Raw genomic sequence first — 20,278 nt, 5'->3', positions numbered from 1 at the left:
ACTCACGGACTTCTGCTCCACTGAAGCATGCACATCGTTTTCGTGACGTTGTCAGTTTACCCATCTATACCTACCCGCCCTCAAAGTTTGGTAAACAATAACTAGCTACTTTGCTGTGGATATTTTATCTCAAATTTCAAGCAGGGGAAGGACAAACCGTGCAGACAATCCGTAGAGTAAGTTTAAATGTAATTTATTCAACATTCTGGCTTGTAGGAACAGGTACACGATTGTGCAAGCATTGTTTTAGGCTGTATATAGACCCATTTGGGATTTAGTGGAGGGTAAACACAGTTTACGCACCTTTTTAATTGGTGTTTACGCACATTTTTATTTCGTTAATACACTTTTTATTGCGTTCCCAGCGTTGATAAACGGTCACAATGTTAATATTCTTGATCGGAGTTAAAAATCGCGACCGTCTCTCTGCGAAGAGTGGAATCATGATTCAGGTATGCTCGTTATGTTCGCCTACTCCCCCCGGATTTGTCTTGTTAGAAGCACCTTCATTCACCACTCTGTCCAAAGTCAAACTCCGCCCAGGCACAGACGTGAAACGAACTACCTCAGCCCAGACCAGTGGTGTAGTACTTTGAAGTATTTTTACTTAAGTAGTTTTGGGGAGTATCTGTACTTTACTATTTATATTTTTGATTACTTTTACTTTACTACATTCCTAAAGGAAATAATGTACTTTTTACTCCATACATTTCCCCTGACACCCAAAAGTACTTACATTTTGAATTCTTATCAGGACAGGAAAATTGTCAAATTCACTAACTTATCAAGAGAACATCCCTGGTCTCCCTACTGTCTCTGATCTGGCGGACTCACTAAACAGACATGCTTCATTTGTAAATGATGTCTGAGTGTTGAAGATGGAAAATGGTGTTGTCTGGTTTGCTTAATAAGGAATTTGAAATGTATACTTTTGATACTTAAGTATATTTGAGCAATTACATTGACTCCTGCGGTGTCAGACACCCCCCCCCCAAAAAAACTACTCTGAGAATGAGTGTACAACTGGCAAATAGTCACTGATATTTCAGTCAGATGGCTATCTGGCTAGAAGGATGGTGTTAGAAGCTAACATTAAAACAGATCTTGACCTCAGCAGGAGCAATTGACTGAAATTAAGCAAGCTATAATCTTAACAAAAGATTGGCTACATAGATTCACATAAAATAACTTTGCTTTACAGCTAGTAGTGAGAGGCAGTGGTGAGGCAGACTGGGGTGATGCAGGCTGCAATGCAGAAGGCAGCAGAGTAGACACACAGAGAGAGGAAGCAAGCAGAGGTTACAGCAGTTCCCAAACTTGGGGTCCCCTGAAATTTAAAATGGGATCCCTGAGAGAATCTGTAATCGTATCAAACACAATAACATGTTCTCTTCAAATGCATATAGAATACAACTATGGGCCTTTTATACAAGGGCATTTTACAATACAGAATTGCAGTGCAGCTCACATGAGATACTAAGAACATGATTAAAAAGATAACACATTTCAATATAAAGATCTCCACATCCTATTTCTCTGGACTTTCCTAGTGTCCAGTCCAAATACATATTTTTCTGAGGGCGACCTGATGTGCATTGTGTAACTACATAAAATTACATTAGGCCTTCCCTATTGACCTGCATGAAAATGGAATCAAACAATGCAGTTCTAAAAATGTAATGTTTTGGTTTATATCGGTGGTGGTTCGTCTGATCTCGATCGCCCACTGGAGTTTATAGTTTACCCACCTTTGTTTTACCACTACATCAGTGATACCAATTTATTGTGTATTACATCTTGATTAATCTGACTACCCAATTTAGCTATCTAGCTACAGTACAACATATGAAGAGGATGTTGTCAGATTAAAGATAACTTTCATAACTTTGAGGGCTGACCAGGGACCCCCCTCTCACTAAAACAGACTTCTAATTCATCCTTAACGTTCCACAATTAATACGGTTTCCTTAACCACAATGTAGCCTTTTAGCAAGCTAGCTAGCTGGCTAGCAAACAACCCATCTTTGCCATTACCATCAACGTTAGCACAAGCTAGGCTAACTAGCAAGCTCTAGAGGTTTCAATGGATCAGCCAGCTAGCCAGTTAGCTAATGAAGAATAACAATTTTACTTTAAAAAGTATAGTTTGTAGTGGATTATACACTATTTACATCTAACCCAACTACATTGCACTTACCGCTCCGAGTCCAATGGAAATCTGAAAAATGGGACGTCTGATTTATCTGTATAGATATTACAATTTGGTGCGGCACAGCGGTTGGGCATTTTGGGATCCATGCACTCACTGGTTCAGAATAAATCGTGCATCGTGCAATTAATCAGAAATCCACCCGTATTGAATCTTTAGCTTAATATTTGTACAAAGTCTTTAAATTAACTTTGTACCTAGCTAGGTAATTTAATTATTTCATTCCGTAAAAAGTTGATTTGTTGAGCGGTGTAGTTGCCCGAGTGTTCCTAAACCAGGAAGAACACCTTTGTAAAGCGGAAATCGACACCGCTTGGCGCATTGATCTCTGTACAATGTGCACAATTGTATATCTTTGTATTTTTCCTTCTATGTATTCAGTACGATTGTAATAACAAATGTATTTTAATAGCTGTATTTTTTAAAGTTCCGCATATGACAACCGAGTAAATTATATCGGAATACCACGAGGCCTCATAAAACGCCTACTTGTCACGTGACAAGATGACTGAACGAGTTCATGGTTGTCAAAAAAGCCTATTAAAAGCTTTGAAAACTGTGGTTATAACAGAAATAGCTACATCTTATCATAGACATACATTGGGAAAAAATGTACTTTATACTGTGAATTGTGTGATCAAAGTCAATGAGGAAAGAAACATTTTCAACAATTTATTTGAGAAATGCAGCTATCACACAATAAAATGGTGTAAATAAATGTATGACAATAATTGCAATTCTTATTAGACTGAATCAAAAACGTTGATCTTTATTTGTAATCATTCTTACAAAAAGAACACAGTCTTAGATCAAAGCAGGTAGCCTAACAGTTAAGGGCGTTCGGCCAGTAACCGAAAGGTCACTGGTTTCGAATCGCCAAGCCTACTAGGTAAAAAAATCTGAAGATGTGCCCTTGAGCAAGGCACTTAACCCTAATTGCTCCTGTAAGTCGCAATGGATAAGAGCGTCTGCTAAATGACTAAAATATAACAGTATTTCAATCACATTGGACCTAGAAGAAAGTACTCCCAGAAGACTTATGTAATAATACATTCAGTTCTGTAATTTACATAACCAGTTGCATAAACATAAAAAAATTACCTATACATAAATTCAAATCACAAAAAACTTGAGTTGAAACTAAGTGTTTTGTTGCATACTAAATCTAATGATTCCCTCAAAAACTTGCAATGGTCATTGATCAACTTTATACAGACAAAATAAGTGGTTTCAAGTCAACATATCAAATTTCCAATAAGTAAGAGGTCAGCTCTTGTCACAAATGCTGAAGACAGACTACAATTTATACAAGAACAAGTCAACAGGCTGGCATACTTGCTCATTAGGGTCATGAAATTAATTGGATTTAACTTTCATTGTTAGGGTACATCTTATTCTTAACGTAACTATCAACCATAAAGTCCAGGTCATGTCTGGCATAATGTATGACTCTTGGATCTGTGTTTGTCAGGTGTGTTCTGCAGGTACATCTGAAAACGTTTACGAGAAGCATTGCCGTCGACATCCTCAAGGCCCAGGACTGGCAGGTTGCTGAGCACCCTCAAGAATGCAAGCACATTGGGGAAGAACTTCACTTCAGCAAGCTGCAGCGTCTCATGGACGGTAGAGGGCAGGGTCACCTTGCCCCTATTTTTTCCACTTCACCCTCCAGCAGTGAAGCTCAGCAGGGAGAGTGTCTGCGTTGGGAAGGTCGTTCCTATACATCTCCATGTTGTTATCTTCAGACATGTTGAATTTCAGCTGCCCCATGACAGCAGGGACGAGCGTCAAATATCTCAGGGCGTTAAGGTGGTTCTCAGAGAAGAGGTCATTCAGTTCTTTGATGACCTGGCTCACCACTGGGGCAGTCAGGTGCTCTTTGAAGTAGCTTTCGGGCTGGATCTCTGTTCCAGCTTCTGGGCGGTGCTTTCTCAAGTACAGCCTGGGAACCTTGACCGGAATCTCTAGCGCAGCAGCTAGGTTAACAGCCTCTTCGAACTAGAACTCATGGTACACCTCAATGTTATCCAAGACCTCGTTCAGCGAGTGTAACACAGCGGTCAAGCTGCTTGCAGCAAAGTAGACATCTGTTGTTGGCCCTTGCAAGTTCTTGCCGAAGGTCCTTGTGAATGACAGAGTGTTTTTCAGCACAACCAACGCTGCAACAAACTCAAAATCAGCCAGAGCCTCTGATATCTCCAAGGCATCATGTGTCTTGGTCACTCCACCTCAGATCTTCATTGTCATGGACACTATCTACGCAGAGCAGTAGAGATTCCACGACGTCGACTGCCACCTCAAATGAATCATGCCTCATTGTCCAGTTGGTACGGCAGGCCTCTTTCAGATCACTGGCCTTCTCTTCATTGCCCCGGTAGAAAATTGAGATGGCATTCTCCAACTCCAATTGCAGTGAAGGCGACTTGTTGAAAAAAGACTCAATCTTCTTGAAAGTAGACATGACAATCTGAATGCCTGTCAAAGCCACTCCACTTGCCAGTGAGACATTCAAGGCACAGGTGGAACTTGGCGTGTACACTGCTGTGGGATACTTCTCTGTGAGTTTGGTTGCAATGGCTTTCATTTTGCTAGAATGCACACCGGAGCTGAAGTGGGCCTGCCCTCTGCAGTAGTCCATATTCAAGCCCCATTTCTTTGTCACCTCAGTCAGCAGCCTCTCCATCAGGGTCTCCTCATCTCCCTCAAAAGGAAGGAATCCCACAAACTCCTCCCGCAAGCAGTTGGCCTGGTTCAAAAAACGTAAGAATATGGGGATATGGCACTCACCCGAGATCTCGACCACATCGTCAGTGACCAATGAGAAGTGACCCTCTAACTTCCTGTAAGTGTTTATCACGGACACAGTTCTCACAGACCTCCATCATCTGCCTCTATTGGGTGGAAGTGCAGCACTCTGCATTCACAGCGCTAGTCTCAAACCTTTTCCTGAGAGCTTCGTCACCACCAGCATTCATTCGGTACTCCAACAATGCCTGGAAGTTGCTTGGAGTGAGACCGTCGCACTCCTGCACCTCCTCGGTATGTCTATTCAGAGGTATGTTCTGTTTCCCCAACACCAGAAGAACTTCAAATAGTGATTTGAGATATTCTCTGTGCTTCTTCTCCTCAAAGGTCAGCTGGGGGGGGCTGGTTTGTCTCAGTCATCTTGGCCTTCACCATCATCTTTGCTAGTCTTTGATTGGTCCACAGAGTCCACTATAGGAAAATAAAGTAATATTGATTAAAAATAAGATGAGTATAACTTTTTGCTTATGTGGGTCCTGTGATAGGGCATTGTCTCATGATGAAAAGGGAAATACATCCATTACTAGTCATTCAATTTAAACCTAGAATATTATTGCATTGCAATGCATTCAGAAAGTATTCAGACCCCTTGACTTTATCCACATTATGTTACAGCTTTATTCTAAAATTGAAATAATTCCCCCCCCCTCAATTTATACCCAATTCCCCATAATGACAAAGAGAAAATAAGTTATATTTTTTGTTTTTGATGTATTACAAATAAAAAATAGCATATTTAAATAAGTATTCAGACCCTTTGCTATGAGACTCGAAATTAAGCTCAGGTGCATCCTGTTTCCATTGATCCTCCTTGGTGTTTCTATAACTTTATTGGAGTCCACCTGTGGTAAATTCAATTGATTGGACATGATTTGGAAAGGCACAAACCTGTCTATATAAAGGTCCCATAGTTATGGGGGATGCCAGAGCAATGCCAGAGCAAAAACCAAGCCATGAGGTTGAAGGAATTGTCCGTAGAGCGCAGAGACAAGATTGTGTCGAGGCACAGATCTGGGGAAGGGTACCAAAAAAAGGTCCCCAAGAACACAGTGGCCTCCATCATTCCTAAATGTAAGAAGTTTGGAACCACCAAGACTTCCTACAGCTGGTCGCCAGGCCAAACTGAGCAATCAGTGGAGAAGGGCATTGGTCAAGGAGGTGACCAAGAACCCGATGGTCACTCTGACAGAGCTCCAGATGTCCTCTGGAGATGGGAGAACCTTCCAGAAGGACAACCATCTCTGCAGCACTCTACCAATCAGGCAAATACAGTGGCTAGATGGAAGCCACTCCTCAGTGAAGGGCACATGACACCCCGCTTAGAGTTTGCCAAAAGGCACCTAAAGGACCGTCAGATCATGAAAAACAAGATTCTCTGGTCTGATGAAACCAAGATTGAACTCTTTAGCCTGAATGCCAAGCGTCACGTCTGGAGGAAACCTGGTACCATCCCTACGGTGAAACACAGTGGTGGTGGCATCATCATGCTGTGGGGATGTTTTTCAGTCGCAGGGACTGGGAGACAAGTCAGGATCGAGGGAAAGATGAACGGAGCAAAGTACAGAGAGCTCCTTGATGAAAACCTGCTCCAGAGCGCTCAGGACCTCAGACTGGGGCGAAGGTTCACCTTCCAACAGGACAACACAGGAGTGGCTTTGGGACAAGTCTCTGAATGTCCTTGAGTGGCCCATCCAGAGCCCGGACTTGAACCGATCGAACATCTCTGGAGAGACCTGAAAATAGCTGTACAGCGACGCTCCCAAACCAACCTGACAGAGCTTGAGAGAATCTGCAGAGAAGGAATGGGAGAAACTCCTCAAATACAGGTGTGCCAAGCTTGTAGCGTCATACCCAAGAAGACTCGAGGCTGTAATCGCTGTTGAAGTTGCTTCAACAAAGTACTGAGTAAAGAGTCTGAATACTTATTTAAATGTGATATTTCAGTTTTATTTTTAATACATTTGCAAACATTTCTAAAAACCTGTTTTCTTCGGAAGAAGAGGAGGAGTAGGGATTGGACCAAAGCGCAGCGTGATAATTTGAAATAATGATGTTTATTAAAGTAAAGACGAAAATACTTAAACAAACTACAAAATAACAAACTAACGTAGACAGACCTGAACTATGAGAACTTACAAAATGACGAAGAACACACGAACAGGTACAGACTACAACAAACGAACGAACAAACCGAAACAGTCCCGTGTGGTGCAACATACACAGACACAGAAGACAATCACCCACAAACAAACAGTGTGAACAGCCTACCTTTATATGGTTCTCAATCAGAGGAAACGTCAAACACCTGTCCCTGATTGAGAACCATATAAGGCTAATTACACCTGACCTAAACATAGAAACACAAAACATAGAATGCCCACCCCAACTCACGCCCTGACCAACTAAACACATACAAAAATAACAGAAAACAGGTCAGGAACGTGACAGAACCCCCCCCCTCAAGGTGCGAACTCCGGACGCACCACCAAAAGTCTAGGGGAGGGTCTGGGTGGGCATCTGTCCACGGTGGCGGCTCAGGCTCTGGGCGTGGTCCCCATCCCACCATAATAAATCCCCACTTTTTTATCCCCCTCTCAATGACCACCCTCCAAATAACCCCACCTAAATTAAGGGGCATCACCGGGATAAGGAGCATCACCGGGATAAGGGGCATCACCGGGATAAGGGGCAGCTCCGGACTGAGGGACGGCAGCTCCGGACTGAGGGACGGCAGCTCCGGACTGAGGGACGGCAGCTCCGGACTGAGGGACGGCAGCTCCGGACTGGATGGCGGATCCTGGCTGGATGACGGCTCTGGCTGGTCATGGCTGGATGACGGCTCTGGCTGGTCATGGCTGGATGACGGCTCTGGCTGATCCTGTCTGGCGGAAGGCTCTGGCTGATCCTGTCTGGCGGAAGGCTCTGGCTGATCCTGTCTGGCGGAAGGCTCTGGCTGATCCTGTCTGGCGGAAGGCTCTGGCTGATCCTGTCTGGCGGAAGGCTCTGGCTGATCCTGTCTGGCGGAAGGCTCTGGCTGATCCTGTCTGGCGGAAGGCTCTGGCTGATCCTGTCTGGCGGAAGGCTCTGGCTGATCCTGTCTGGCGGAAGGCTCTGGCTGATCCTGTCTGGCGGAAGGCTCTGGCTGCTCCTGTCTGGCGGAAGGCTCTGGCTGCTCCTGTCTGGCGGAAGGCTCTGGCTGCTCCTGTCTGGCGGAAGGCTCTGGCTGCTCCTGTCTGGCGGAAGGCTCTGGCTGCTCCTGTCTGGCGGAAGGCTCTGGCTGCTCCTGTCTGGCGGAAGGCTCTGGCGGCTCCTGTCTGGCGGAAGGCTCTGGCGGCTCCTGTCTGGCGGAAGGCTCTGGCGGCTCCTGTCTGGCGGAAGGCTCTGGCGGCTCCTGTCTGGCGGAAGGCTCTGGCGGCTCCTGTCTGGCGGAAGGCTCTGGCGGCTCCTGTCTGGCGGAAGGCTCTGGCGGCTCCTGTCTGGCGGAAGGCTCTGGCGGCTCCTGTCTGGCGGAAGGCTCTAGCGGCTCCTGTCTGGCGGGCGGCTCTAGCGGCTCCTGTCTGGCGGGCGGCTTTGAAGGCTCATGGCAGACGGGCGGCTTTGAAGGCTCATGGCAGACGGGCGGCTTTGAAGGCTCAGTACCGACGGGCAGTTCAAGCAACGCTTGGCAGACGGACAGTTCAGACGGCGTTGGGCAGACGGGCAGTTCAGGCGCCGCTGGGCAGACGGGCAGTTCAGGCGCCGCTGGGCAGACGGGCAGTTCAGGCGCCGCTGGGCAGACGGGCAGTTCAGGCGCCGCTGGGCAGACGGCAGACTCTGGCCGGCTGAGACGCACTGTAGGCCTGGTGCGTGGTACCGAAACTGGAGGTACCGGGCTAAGGACACGCACCTTCAGGCTAGTGCGGGGAACAACAACAGGGCACACTGGACTCTCAAGGCGTACTATAGGCCTGGTGCGTGGTACCGGCACTGGTGGTACCGGGCTGAGGGCACGCACATCAGGGCGAGTACGGAGAGAAGGAACAGTGCGTACAGGGCTCTGGAGACGCACAGGAGGCTTGATGCGTGGTGCCGGGACTGGAGGCACTGGGCTGGAGACACGCACCACAGGGAGAGTGCGTGGAGGAGGAACAGGGCTCTGGAGACGCACTGGAAGCCTGGTGCGTGGTGTAGGCACTGGTGGTACTGGCCTGGAGCGGGGAGGTGGCGCCGGAAATACCGGACCGTGCAGGCGTACTGGCTCCCTTGAGCACTGAGCCTGCCCAACCTTACCTGGTTGTATGCTCCCCGTCGCCCAACCAGTGCGGGGAGGTGGAATAACCCGCACCGGGCTATGTAGGCGAACCGGGGACACCATGCGTAAGGCTGGTGCCATGTAAGCCGGCCCGAGGAGACGCACTGGTGGCCAGATATGTAGAGCCGGCTTCATGGCACTTGGCTCAATGCTCAATCTAGCCCTGCCAGTGCGGGGAGGTGGAATAACCCGCACCGGGCTATGCACACGTACAGGAGACACCATGCGCTCTACTGCGTAACACGGTGTCTGCCCGTACTCTCGCTCTCCACGGTAAGTACAGGGAGTGGGCGCAGGTCTCCTACCTGACTTCGCCACTCTCCCTCTTAGCCGCCCCCCCCCCCCCCAAGAAATTTTTGGGGTTTACTCACAGGCTTCCTTGCTAGTCGCGTACCCTCATAACTCCGGTTCCTCTCTCCGGTTGCCTCTGCTCTCCTAATCGCCTCCAGCTGTTCCCATGGGAGGCGATCTCTTCCAGCCAGGATCTCCTCCCATGTGTAGCAACCCTTGCCGTCCAAAACATCCTCCCATGTCCACGAGTCCTGGTTTCTTTGCCGCTGTTGCTGGTTCCTCTCACGCTGCTTGCTCCATGGTTGGTGGGTGATTCTGTAACGGCTGTCCTCCTCCTCTTCGGAAGAAGAGGAGGAGTAGGGATTGGACCAAAGCGCAGCGTGATAATTTGACATAATGATGTTTATTAAAGTAAAGACGAAAACACGAAAATACTTAAACAAACTACAAAATAACAAACGAACGTAGACAGACCTGAACTATGAGAACTTACAAAATGACGAGGAACGCACGAACAGGTACAGACTACAACAAACGAACGAACAAACCGAAACAGTCCCGTGTGGTGCAACATACACAGACACAGAAGACAATCACCCACAAACAAACAGTGTGAACAGCCTACCTTTATATGGTTCTCAATCAGAGGAAACGTCAAACACCTGTCCCTGATTGAGAACCATATAAGGCTAATTACACCTGACCTAAACATAGAAACACAAAACATAGAATGCCCACCCCAACTCACACCCTGACCAACTAAACACATACAAAAATAACAGAAAACAGGTCAGGAACGTGACATGTACATTGAAACAGCCTCAACATAAGATGCACAACTTACTTTTCCTCCCTTTCATTTGCCTTGCTTCATCTTCACTCTGTAGAATATAATAGCAAGAGAGAAACAATAACAAGCTGTTTCATTTCAATACATTGAGTATGACTAGTGATTTGTTAAATGGAAAAGAAACCCCTACCAGCTCTTTAATCCTCTTGCGTTTCCTACTTTGTGGCTTATTGAGCTGGGATTGTAAATCAAAGATGGTTGGTATGGCATTATCCTTCAGCCTTGTACTGTAGGAACTCTGGAAATATGAACGATTTATTAAACTACCTATTTGATGGGTGTGTGTAGCACTAAATAAGTACACATCTCTGTTCAACTACATCAATTTCAAATGTTAAACGTTTCAGCTAAGCCAAAATAAACAAATGCCAAGCAAATTGCATCAGTATCACTTACTGCTTTACAAATCACGGATGGTTCAAAATGCTTAGCAAAGTCTGTAGTGTCTGTTCAGCTGGTCAGGTGTTTAATCTTCAAGATCCTTGCCATGCCAGTTTTCCACCCACTGTTTGCATCTGTGCACAACAGACAAAACAAACTATTCTCATTCATACATTTAGCTTCATTGAATGAGATTGAACATTAAGAACGAGTTATTCAAACACTGATCGTCAGTGACCAATGAGAAAAACGACCCTCTCTGACTTCCTGTAAGAGCTCCTCACGGATACAACTTTAAAAAACAAACAGTTCTCATTTATACATTTAGCGATCATTGAATGAGATTGAACTAGTTATTAAAATACTGAAGATATGATTGCTATAGTTAATGGTATAATCACACAATCACATTGTGTGCTGTGTTGACAATAACATGCAAACTAAAACATGGTGTCTCGCTAGCAAGCAGCTTGCTGTATGTTTTAACAACCAAACCCCAAAAGTCTGGTTATGCAATTATTCTGCAAGCATGCTGCAAAACTAGCTACAAGCTAGCCAAATAGCTTGCACAGTGCACATATTTAGCTGACAGCTAACGTTAACTTAGTTAGCTTAATGTGCAAAGTCAAGCATGGAAGACCGTCTTATTAACGTACCTTTCAGTGTCCCTTGGAAACCTGAAGAATAGCGATGCTGACCGATTACTTTTTATGGTGCAATTTGGTGCTGCGCAAAAGTTTGACATGGTTTGCTTATGCTAGTATAATGCTTTTCAAAAGTAATTTACTTCAATATGAACTTATCCAGAAATTAGTAAAGAATGGACTCGCACGCAACAGTGCTTTATGTGGCGTGGAGGAATCAACGCGACAAGCGATTAAACCACGACCTTCCCACAATGCTTTGCTAACATAACCCAGTGCGCATGTTTGTCACCGCTCTGTTCACATCACCTCAGGGTTCCAATACTGATATTAGCTTTCCTTGCGCCCTTCGGATCAAGACATGCCTGCACAATTATTCACACAAGACATTTCAAGAATTTTGACATTGTTCATGTTTGGCCCTCCGAAACTCGTTAGCCAGGTATAGGACAGTATTTTCTAACTTACCATATCCCAATTTGACTAAAATTACAGTCCAGCAGGAGGGCAGTTGGATCCAGTGAGTAATCAATGAATACATTTCTTTGTTAAGGTATGTTATTGCATTATTTCCCATTTCAAAAGCAATAATTCCACCAGAGAACCATTTTGTTATAATTTTATTGAATAGTGTCACTTTTCCTGGATGTGCAACACACATTTCTTTATTTCCTACCAAATTATTGAGGGTGATAAAAGGTGTGCTGTACGTAATTTATCTATGGTAAAACCTAGTGGTAGATATTAAATTATCAACTCTGCATTAAAATAAACAATACATTCATAAAACAAACACAGTAAGACAGCAGAGAGAATATATACAACAAATAAAAGAGAAGGTGTAGCAGGTCAAGCTATGGCAAATGTCCCTTCCTTATGAGAAGTAACAACTAAGACAAACAGAAAACAAAAAGGCACCCAGTCTTATTGTATTAGTAAATCTTGCCACACAAAGCCCATATTATCACAATTTGGATTAACAACCATTATGGATGGTAAAACAGCAAATAATCTATTTTCATTATTTTAAAACCCCTTTTGTAAAGTGCCCATCAGTTCCATATTCTTTCTATTCATTTTCAGGCCTTCTCGTCCCACTCATCCAAAGACTCAGATCCTCTCCAGGTCTTTGGGATGGTCAGGCAGGTCCTCCAGGAGAGCAGGGTTCCTCCTGTAGATGTAAGCGTTGGCATCGTCGTCCAGATTCACCAGCTCTGCCAGCGAGGACACACAGGTGTCGTGGTCTGTCAGCATCACAGGCAGGTGGGATGACTTGCGCTGGATGCGACAGGAACGACGGACTGGTGTCAGGAACTTCAGATCCTTGATGGTGTTTTTTCGCCTGGAACCACTTGCACATGCCTCACCGTTGATTGTTCTCTTAACACTAGAAGGGGAAAGAGATGGACAGAATTGTGTGGTTAGTTGACAGCCATGTTCAGTTTAATATACATTTCAATATAGAGATGTGAAGTAGTGATGTTCTCCATGACCTCCAGAATTTCCAATAATTGTATGGAAGTGATTGTAAAATAGGTATTTAAGATAAGAAATATCACCTTTGAAGGTATGGAGTTGTCTTCAGATTGTATTTCACCATGGAGGCTCCCTCTGGTGTAGTCTCCATCAAGCATTCGTCATCATAATCACTATCGACTTTCTCAACATAACCCTTCCTTACTTTCTTCTCTGAAGCTCCCGCTCCTACTTCACTGTTCACTTCCTCAGACCTGTCAAAATTATTCTCATCAAACTCATTCCTCTCTTCAAATCCATAATTTGTCCCGCCCTCCACGATTTTCTCTTCAGATTCCTTTTTCTCATGTGGCTCTAAAAGAAAAAAAAGAACACACCAATGAATATAACACATGACTAAAGTTTACATGATAAAATGTTACTCTTACATGATTTGAATCAGGCAGATGATGCCAAGTGAGCAAGTACATTTGACTGTTTGCTGTGAATGTACTGACCACAAAACTTACCATCCACACATGCTGAGGGCGTCTCCAATGCCTCCAAAGCATCACAAAGGTTGACCACAACCTGTGATAAGACATAGGACAGTGGTGGTTAGGTTATATTTAAGAATTTTGATGAATAAAACTACAGTACCAAAATAATAAATTACTAAACAAAGGTTTCTTACGTCATTCATTTGAACCTCTGGATCAATAGGGAGAAAATATGTATCAGAGTTGTCAAGCAAGTCCAGCGTCGTGTTCATTATCAGTGGAGTTGAGGCACAGGCTGCCTCCTGCTCAGGGACCACCTGGTCATTTTTAGGCCGAACAGTCGGTTCAGGCTCAGGACCAGGTTGTTGTGACGTCTGATCAGAGGGCTGAGGCTCAACATTGGTCTTTTGTGGTGAGAAGGCTGTGAATACTGGGTGGACTTCAGGCTTGGGCTGCACAACTGGTTTATACTTTGGGAGTGCCACTGCTGATATGGGAGGCCTTTTCAGAGTCTTTCCCTTGGATGCCAGCCACTCTGCCAGCTTTGCTCTGGCAATCAATGATTAAAAACATCAGTTAAAACCAGTGGTGGAAAAAGTACCCAATTGTCATACTTGAATATGAAGATATAAAGATATATATAGATAATTTAATAGAAAATGACAAGTAAAAGCAAAAGTCACTCAGTAAAATACTACTCGAGTAAAAGTCTAAAAGTATTTGGTTTTAAATATACTTAAGTATCAAAAGTTAAAGAAAAAATCATTTCAAATTGCATATATATATATATATATATATATATATATATATATATATATATATATATATAATTAAAACGGCACAATTTTAGTTTAAAAAATAAATAAATAATTTACAGATAACCGGGGACACACTACAACACACAGATATAATTTACAAACAAAGCATATGTTTATTGATTGACCAGAGGCAGTAGGGATGACCAGTGATGTTGTCTTAATAAGTGTGTGAATTGGACCATTTTCCTGACCCGTTAAGATTTCAAAATGTAACGGACACTTTTGCGGGCCAGGGAAAATGTATGGAGTAAAAAGTACATTATTTTCTTTAGGAATGCAAAATTAAAATTTGTCAAAAATATATATAGTAAAGTACAGATATCCCCAAAAACTACCTAAGTAGTACTTTAAAGTATTTTTACTTAAGTACTTTACACCACTGGTTACAAATATTTTGAGCAGTTGACCAAAGTACCAAAAATATCAGTTATTGGACAATTCAAGAATGTTAAACAAAAATCACAAACCTTTTCTCTTCAGCAGTCTCTGTGTTAGCCCTGTACTGGCTTAGGGTGCTGGCAACCGGAGGCTTGCGAACTTTGTCAGTTGTCATCTTAGGCTTGGTTCTCTGTGGCAGCTCTTTCTCCTTTGATGTCATGGCAGACCTACTGGAGCTTTGGAGAGCTGTGGTAAGTAGAGCCATTCTGGCAGGAGGGACTGCAGAGCAAAAGCCTGTTGGACGGCAAGTGGCTGGGCACTTAGAGACTGGAGGAGGCCCATTGGACACAGACTTGGATTTTGAGGGCTGACATATTTGAGGGGGCTTGAACATGGAACGCTGAGGCAAGTCAGCAACAGCTTTGGGCCTGACCTTTGTCAAATTCACAGGCTTTTGGCTTTCAGCTTTGGGTGCCGAGGTCTTGGTAGCTGCTTTGCTTTCTACCCCTCCCTCCAGGCCACTAGGCTTCCTGAAGGTGCTTATTTTGGATTGGACAACCTTTCCTTTGTAGGTGCCAGGGACAGGTTTAGCTGGGACGGTAGTTGGCTGTGAGGCCTCTGCAACCAGTTTTCTCTGTCTGACAGCCTGTTTGGTGAGTAAGGTTTGGCTGAAAGTGTTGCGTCTCTTTGTATCACCAGCGGTTGCCATCTTGACCTTCTTCAGAGCATCTTCTCCCTTTCCCAAGTCCTCCTTTTTATTGCTCTTGGAATGCAGAGGGGCAGATGGAGCTGCCACTGTTTTAGTAGAAGCAGCTCTGGTAATAAAGGACTTAGTGGGTCCACTTGCTGGTCTGGCATTCTCTTTGTTACCCTAATAATAGCAGACAGGACAAACAAGAAATAATACATTGTACAGAAAAGTAGTAGGCCTAACAGAAGAAAAAAAGAGCTACATTACCTTTTTCAAGTTGGTGTTATTTCTTGTAACTGTATCCATTTTCATTGGTGTCACAAATGGCAGACCCCTTAAATATTTACAAATATACTTGTTCAGTAACAGACCTTGAATAAATAGATAAAAAGCCAGGAAAAATATGTTTTACATGGAATTCAGCTTGTATAACGTTAGCTGGCTACTAAAATGTCTTCTCTGTTTAGTTATCTATATGGCTAGTTACCCACCTAACTAGCAGCTTAGCCTCTAGTAATAAGAATCTTTGATATTAGTGTTGTTAGATAATGGCGTTTTTCTAGCTGAAAGGCGTTTTTCGACCACGTTGTCTTGCAAAACGTAGATTAAACTGGCTAAATGTACAGTACGTTAGCTAGCTGGAAAACTTCAAAATACTGGTGTCAATTTCAATAGCAAATTAGATAAACAATTTTAAATCGCGCTTACCTTCTGATTCAATGTATTGTAGACAAAAATAAAAACGGACAGCACAGGCTAAAACGTCCCTCGCAAAACAAACCCCGATTCAACGTTGGCGCTGTATTACGGAAAATAAGATTGGTCCGGATTGGTCGAGATGTTGTCGGGAAAACTCAATTTAGCCAATCGAATGTCTCGAGATTAGGTCATAGGACAATTTGGAGGAGGGTTTGGGCGGGTTCATCTGAGATGAAGGCATACGTCTGTACTTTTGAATGTTTGAACCATAATAGAATTCCTAAAATACTGTCTGACTGCTACACCCAGACCAGAGAGGAAGACAACAACATTTGATATAACTTTTATAAAAAATGTATAGACTGATTAACGTCCTAATGGTAATCCAACTTTAGAATCACCTACATGCTGCTTTATTAACCGAGATCAATTGTGTATTGCTGCGTTCATAACCAAGTGTGAAGATGTTAATCACAAGTTTGCTATGAGACTCGAAATTGAGCTCAGGTGCATCCTGTTTCCATTGATCATCCGTGAGATGTTTCTACAACTTGTAGTCCACCTGTGGTAAATGCAATTGATTGGACATGATTTGGAAAGGCACACACCTGTCTATGTAAGGTCCCACAGTTGACAGTGCATGTCAGAGCGAAAACCAAGCCATGAGGTTGAAGGAATTGTCTGTAGAGGCAGAGACAGGATTGTGTTGAGGCACAGATCTGTGGAAGGGTAGCAAAACATTTCTGCAGCATTGAAGGTCCCCAAGAACAGAGTGGCCTCCATCATTCTTAAATGGAAGAAGTTTGAAACCACCAAGACTCTTCCTGGAGCTTGCAGCCTGGCCAAACGTAGTAATCAGGGGAGAAGGGCCTTGGTCAAGGAGGTGAATAAGAACCCAGTGGTCACTCTGACAGAGCTCTAGAGTTCCTCTGTGGAGAAGGGAGAATTTTCCAGAAAGACAACCATTTCTGCAGCACTGCACCAATCAATCCTTTAAAGACTCCCAGACCATGAGAAACAAGATTCTCTGGTCTGATGAAACCAAGATTGAACTCTTTGGCTTGAACGACCCTAAGTACACAGTGAAGACCACGCAGGAGTGGCTTCTGGGAAAAGTCTCAATGTTCTTGAGTGGCCCAGCCATAGCCGGACTTAAACCCGATCGAACATCTCTCGAGAGATGAAAATAGGGGTGCAGCGACGCTCCCTATCCAACCTGACAGTGCTTGAGAGGATCTGCAGAGAAGAATGGGAGAAACTCCCCAAATACAGGTGTACCAAGCTTGTAGCGTCATACCCAAGAAGACTTGAGGCTGTAATCGCTGTCAAAGGTGCTTCAAAGTAAAGAGTCTGAATAATTATGTAAATGTGTTGTATTTTTTAAATAAATTTGCAAAAATGTCTAAACCTGTTTTTGCTTTGACATTATAGAGTGTAGATTGATGAGGGGAAAACTATTTAATACATTTTAGAAAAAGGCTGTAACAAAATGTGGAAGAAGTCAAGGGGTCTGGATAGTTTCTGAATGCACTGTATATGCATCTCAGGAGAAACAGGGTTTCCCATAAGGATCTTTAAGCTCTGCCAATTCACAAAAGGTGAACACATTTTGAAAGGGTGTGTAGAGTATCTATTGGCACTGTAATGCTGTACAGGTGACAAATAATCTTGGCAATGTTGATTAACATGGAACAAGCATATCTCCTGTCCTGTTTTAGTAGTGCCAAAAATAAGGGGTCTAATATATCAAATTTATTTATAAAGCCCTTACATCAGCTGATGTCACAAAGTGCTGTACAGAAACCCAGCCTAAACAGCAAGCAATGCAGGTGTAGAAGCACGGTGGCTAGGAAAAACTCCCTAGAAAGGCCAGAACCTAAAGAGGAACCAGGCTATGAGGGGTGGCCGGTCCTCTTCTGGCTGTGCCGGGTGGAGATTATAACAGAACATGGCCAAGATGTTCTAATATACACTACTGATCAAAAGTTAAACACCTACTCATTCAAGGATTCATTTATTGTTACTATTTTCTACCTTGTAGAATAGTGAAGACCAACTATAAAATAACACACGGAATCATGTAGTAACCAAAAGTATTAAACAAATCAAAATATATTTGAGATTATTCAAATAGCCACCCTTTGCCTTGACAGTTTTGCACACTCTTGGCATTCTTTCAAACAGCTTCATGAGGTAGTCACCTAGAATGTATTTCAATTAACATGTGTTCCTTGTTAATTTGTGGAATTTCTTTCCTCTTTAATGCGTTTGAGCCAATCAGTTGTGTTGTGACAAGGTTTGGGTGGAAAACAGAAGATAGCCCTATTTGGTAAAAGACCAAGTCCATATTATAGCAAGAACAGCTCAAATAAGCAAAGAGAAACGACAGTCCGTCATTACTTTCAGACATGAAGGTCAGTCAATCTGGAAAATTTCAACTACTTTGAAAGTTTCCTCAGGTGCAGTCGCAAAAACCAAGCGCTGTGATGAAACTGGCTCTCATGAGGACCACCACAGGAATGGAAGACCCAGAGTTACCTCTGCTGCAAAGGATAAGTTCATTAGAGTTACCAGCCTTAGAAATTGCAGCCCAAATAAATTCTTCACAGAGTTCAGGTAACAAACACATTTCAACGTCAACTGTGAATTGCTGCAAAGAAACCACTACTAAAGGACACCAATAAGGAGAGACTTGCTTGGGCCAAGAAACACGAGAGATGGACATTAGACCGGTGGAAATCTGTCTTTTGGTCTGTAGTCCAAATTGCCGATTTTCGGTTCCAACCAATGTGTCTTTCTGAGACGCGGTGTGGGTGAACGGATGATCTCCGCATGTGTATTTCCCACCGTGAAGCATGGAGGAGGATGTGTTATGTTTGGGGGTGCTTTGCTAGTGACACTGTCTGTGATTTATTTAGAATTCAAGGCACACGTAACCAGCATGGATACCACAGCATTCTGCAGCGATATGCCATCCCATCTGGTTTTGGCTTAGTGGAACTATCATTTGTTTTTTGACAGGACAATGACCCAACACACCTCCAGGCTGTGTAAGGGCTATTTTACCAAGAAGGAGAGTGATGGAGTGCTGCATCAGATGAACTGGCCTCCACACTCCCCCGACCTCAACCAAATTGAGATGGTTTTGGATGAGTCGGACCACAGAGTGAAGGAAAAGCAGCCAACAAGTGCTCAGCATATGTGGGAACTCGCTCAAGACGGTTGGAAAAGCATTCCAGGTGAAGTTGGTTGAGAGAATGCCAAGAGTGTGCAAAGCTGTCATCAAGGCAACGGGTGGCTATTTGAATAATCCCAAATATTTGTATTTGTTTAACACTTTTTGACTACTACATGATTCCATATGTGCATAAATTGGTCATCAAATTTAATCTGATCTTCATCGAAGTCACAACAATAGACAAACATATTGTGCTTAAACCAATAACACACAAATAATCGTATTTTTCTTGTCTATATTGAATACATAATTTAAACATTCACAGTGTAGGTTGGGAAAAGTATGTGAACACCTAGGCTAATGACTTCTCCAAAAGCTAATTGGAATCAGCTAACCTGGAGTCCAATCAATGAGACGAGATTGGAGATGTTGGTTAGAGCTGCCTTGCCCTATAAAAAACCCTCACAAAATTTGAGTTTGCAATTCACAAGAAGCATTATCTGATGTGAACCACAAAAAGCATGCCTAGAACAAAAGACATCTCAGATTTGGTCATTTTCTGCAAACAAATGCTCTAAATGACAATATTTTTATTTGGGAGAAATGTTGTCAGTAGATTGTAGAATAAAACCAAAATTTTCATTTTTCCCAAATACATACCTATTAATAGTAAAACCAGAGAAACTGATAATTTTGCAGTGGTCTCTTAATTTTTTATAGAGCTATATGTATGTGTGTGTGCGTGTGTGTTTCCTGATCTTATATTTCTCATATATAGGACAGACACTTCAGAACAAATTTCCCTTAGATTTTTTTTTGTGGACTATCTGTTGTTCCATGTAGTAAATCTGTTTTTTAATGGGTTTGTAAGCAGTAAGGCCAAATACATTTTTTCATCAAATCAATTTAAAATATTTTTTGATTCTTCATTCGGTTTTAAAATTCTAAATCACATTGCAAAATTATCCTTGGTATGACCTTAAAACAAGTCCATGTACTATAGCTTAGTAGAACCCTAACTTTAACTACTAAGATGGATAATAATATTGACTGCATGAATTAATTTATTTTTCTATGTCGTTCACAAG

At 43.2% G+C, this 20,278-nt stretch overlaps 1 protein-coding gene and 1 pseudogene across 2 annotated transcripts; both read right to left on the bottom strand.

Moving 5' to 3' along the window:
- Nucleotides 1–2,868: 2,868 nt before the first annotated feature.
- LOC120043822 lies at nt 2,869–5,504 on the bottom strand (annotated as a pseudogene).
- Nucleotides 5,505–12,073: 6,569 nt separating this feature from the next.
- Nucleotides 12,074–16,131, bottom strand: si:ch211-266i6.3 (cytoskeleton-associated protein 2). 2 transcript variants are annotated; one of them, XM_038990147.1, is made up of 7 exons: nt 16,022–16,131; nt 15,581–15,647; nt 14,712–15,493; nt 13,621–13,975; nt 13,457–13,517; nt 13,031–13,301; nt 12,074–12,858 (listed from the first exon to the last, which is right to left on the bottom strand). In XM_038990147.1, the coding sequence occupies exons 2-7, from the start codon at nt 15,623–15,625 to the stop codon at nt 12,582–12,584; spliced, it is 1,791 nt and encodes a 596-aa protein (XP_038846075.1). In that variant the 5' UTR covers nt 15,626–15,647; nt 16,022–16,131; the 3' UTR covers nt 12,074–12,581. The 2 variants fall into 2 exon arrangements, with proteins under 2 accessions (XP_038846075.1, XP_038846076.1); XM_038990148.1 differs by having other exon boundaries at nt 15,581–15,684; nt 16,022–16,099.
- Between the last annotated feature and the right edge of the window lie 4,147 nt (nt 16,132–20,278).

Source organism: Salvelinus namaycush, chromosome 3 (assembly GCF_016432855.1).
Source record: "Salvelinus namaycush isolate Seneca chromosome 3, SaNama_1.0, whole genome shotgun sequence".
Taxonomy (NCBI): Eukaryota; Metazoa; Chordata; class Actinopteri; order Salmoniformes; family Salmonidae; genus Salvelinus; species Salvelinus namaycush.
Note: the sequence above shows the minus strand (reverse complement) of the source record. Positions and strands in the feature narration are given on the sequence as shown.

Excerpts from the sequence above, each read along its gene's own strand:
- si:ch211-266i6.3 (XM_038990147.1), bottom strand. The coding sequence starts at position 15,625 with ATGAAAATGGATACAGTTACAAGAAATAACACCAACTTGAAAAAG. Across the intron at positions 15,494-15,580 it reads ATAACACCAACTTGAAAAAG|GGTAACAAAGAGAATGCCAG; the intron begins GTAATGTAGCTC and ends TGCTATTATTAG. Across the intron at positions 13,302-13,456 it reads GCCCTCAGCATGTGTGGATG|AGCCACATGAGAAAAAGGAA; the intron begins GTAAGTTTTGTG and ends TTTTTCTTTTAG.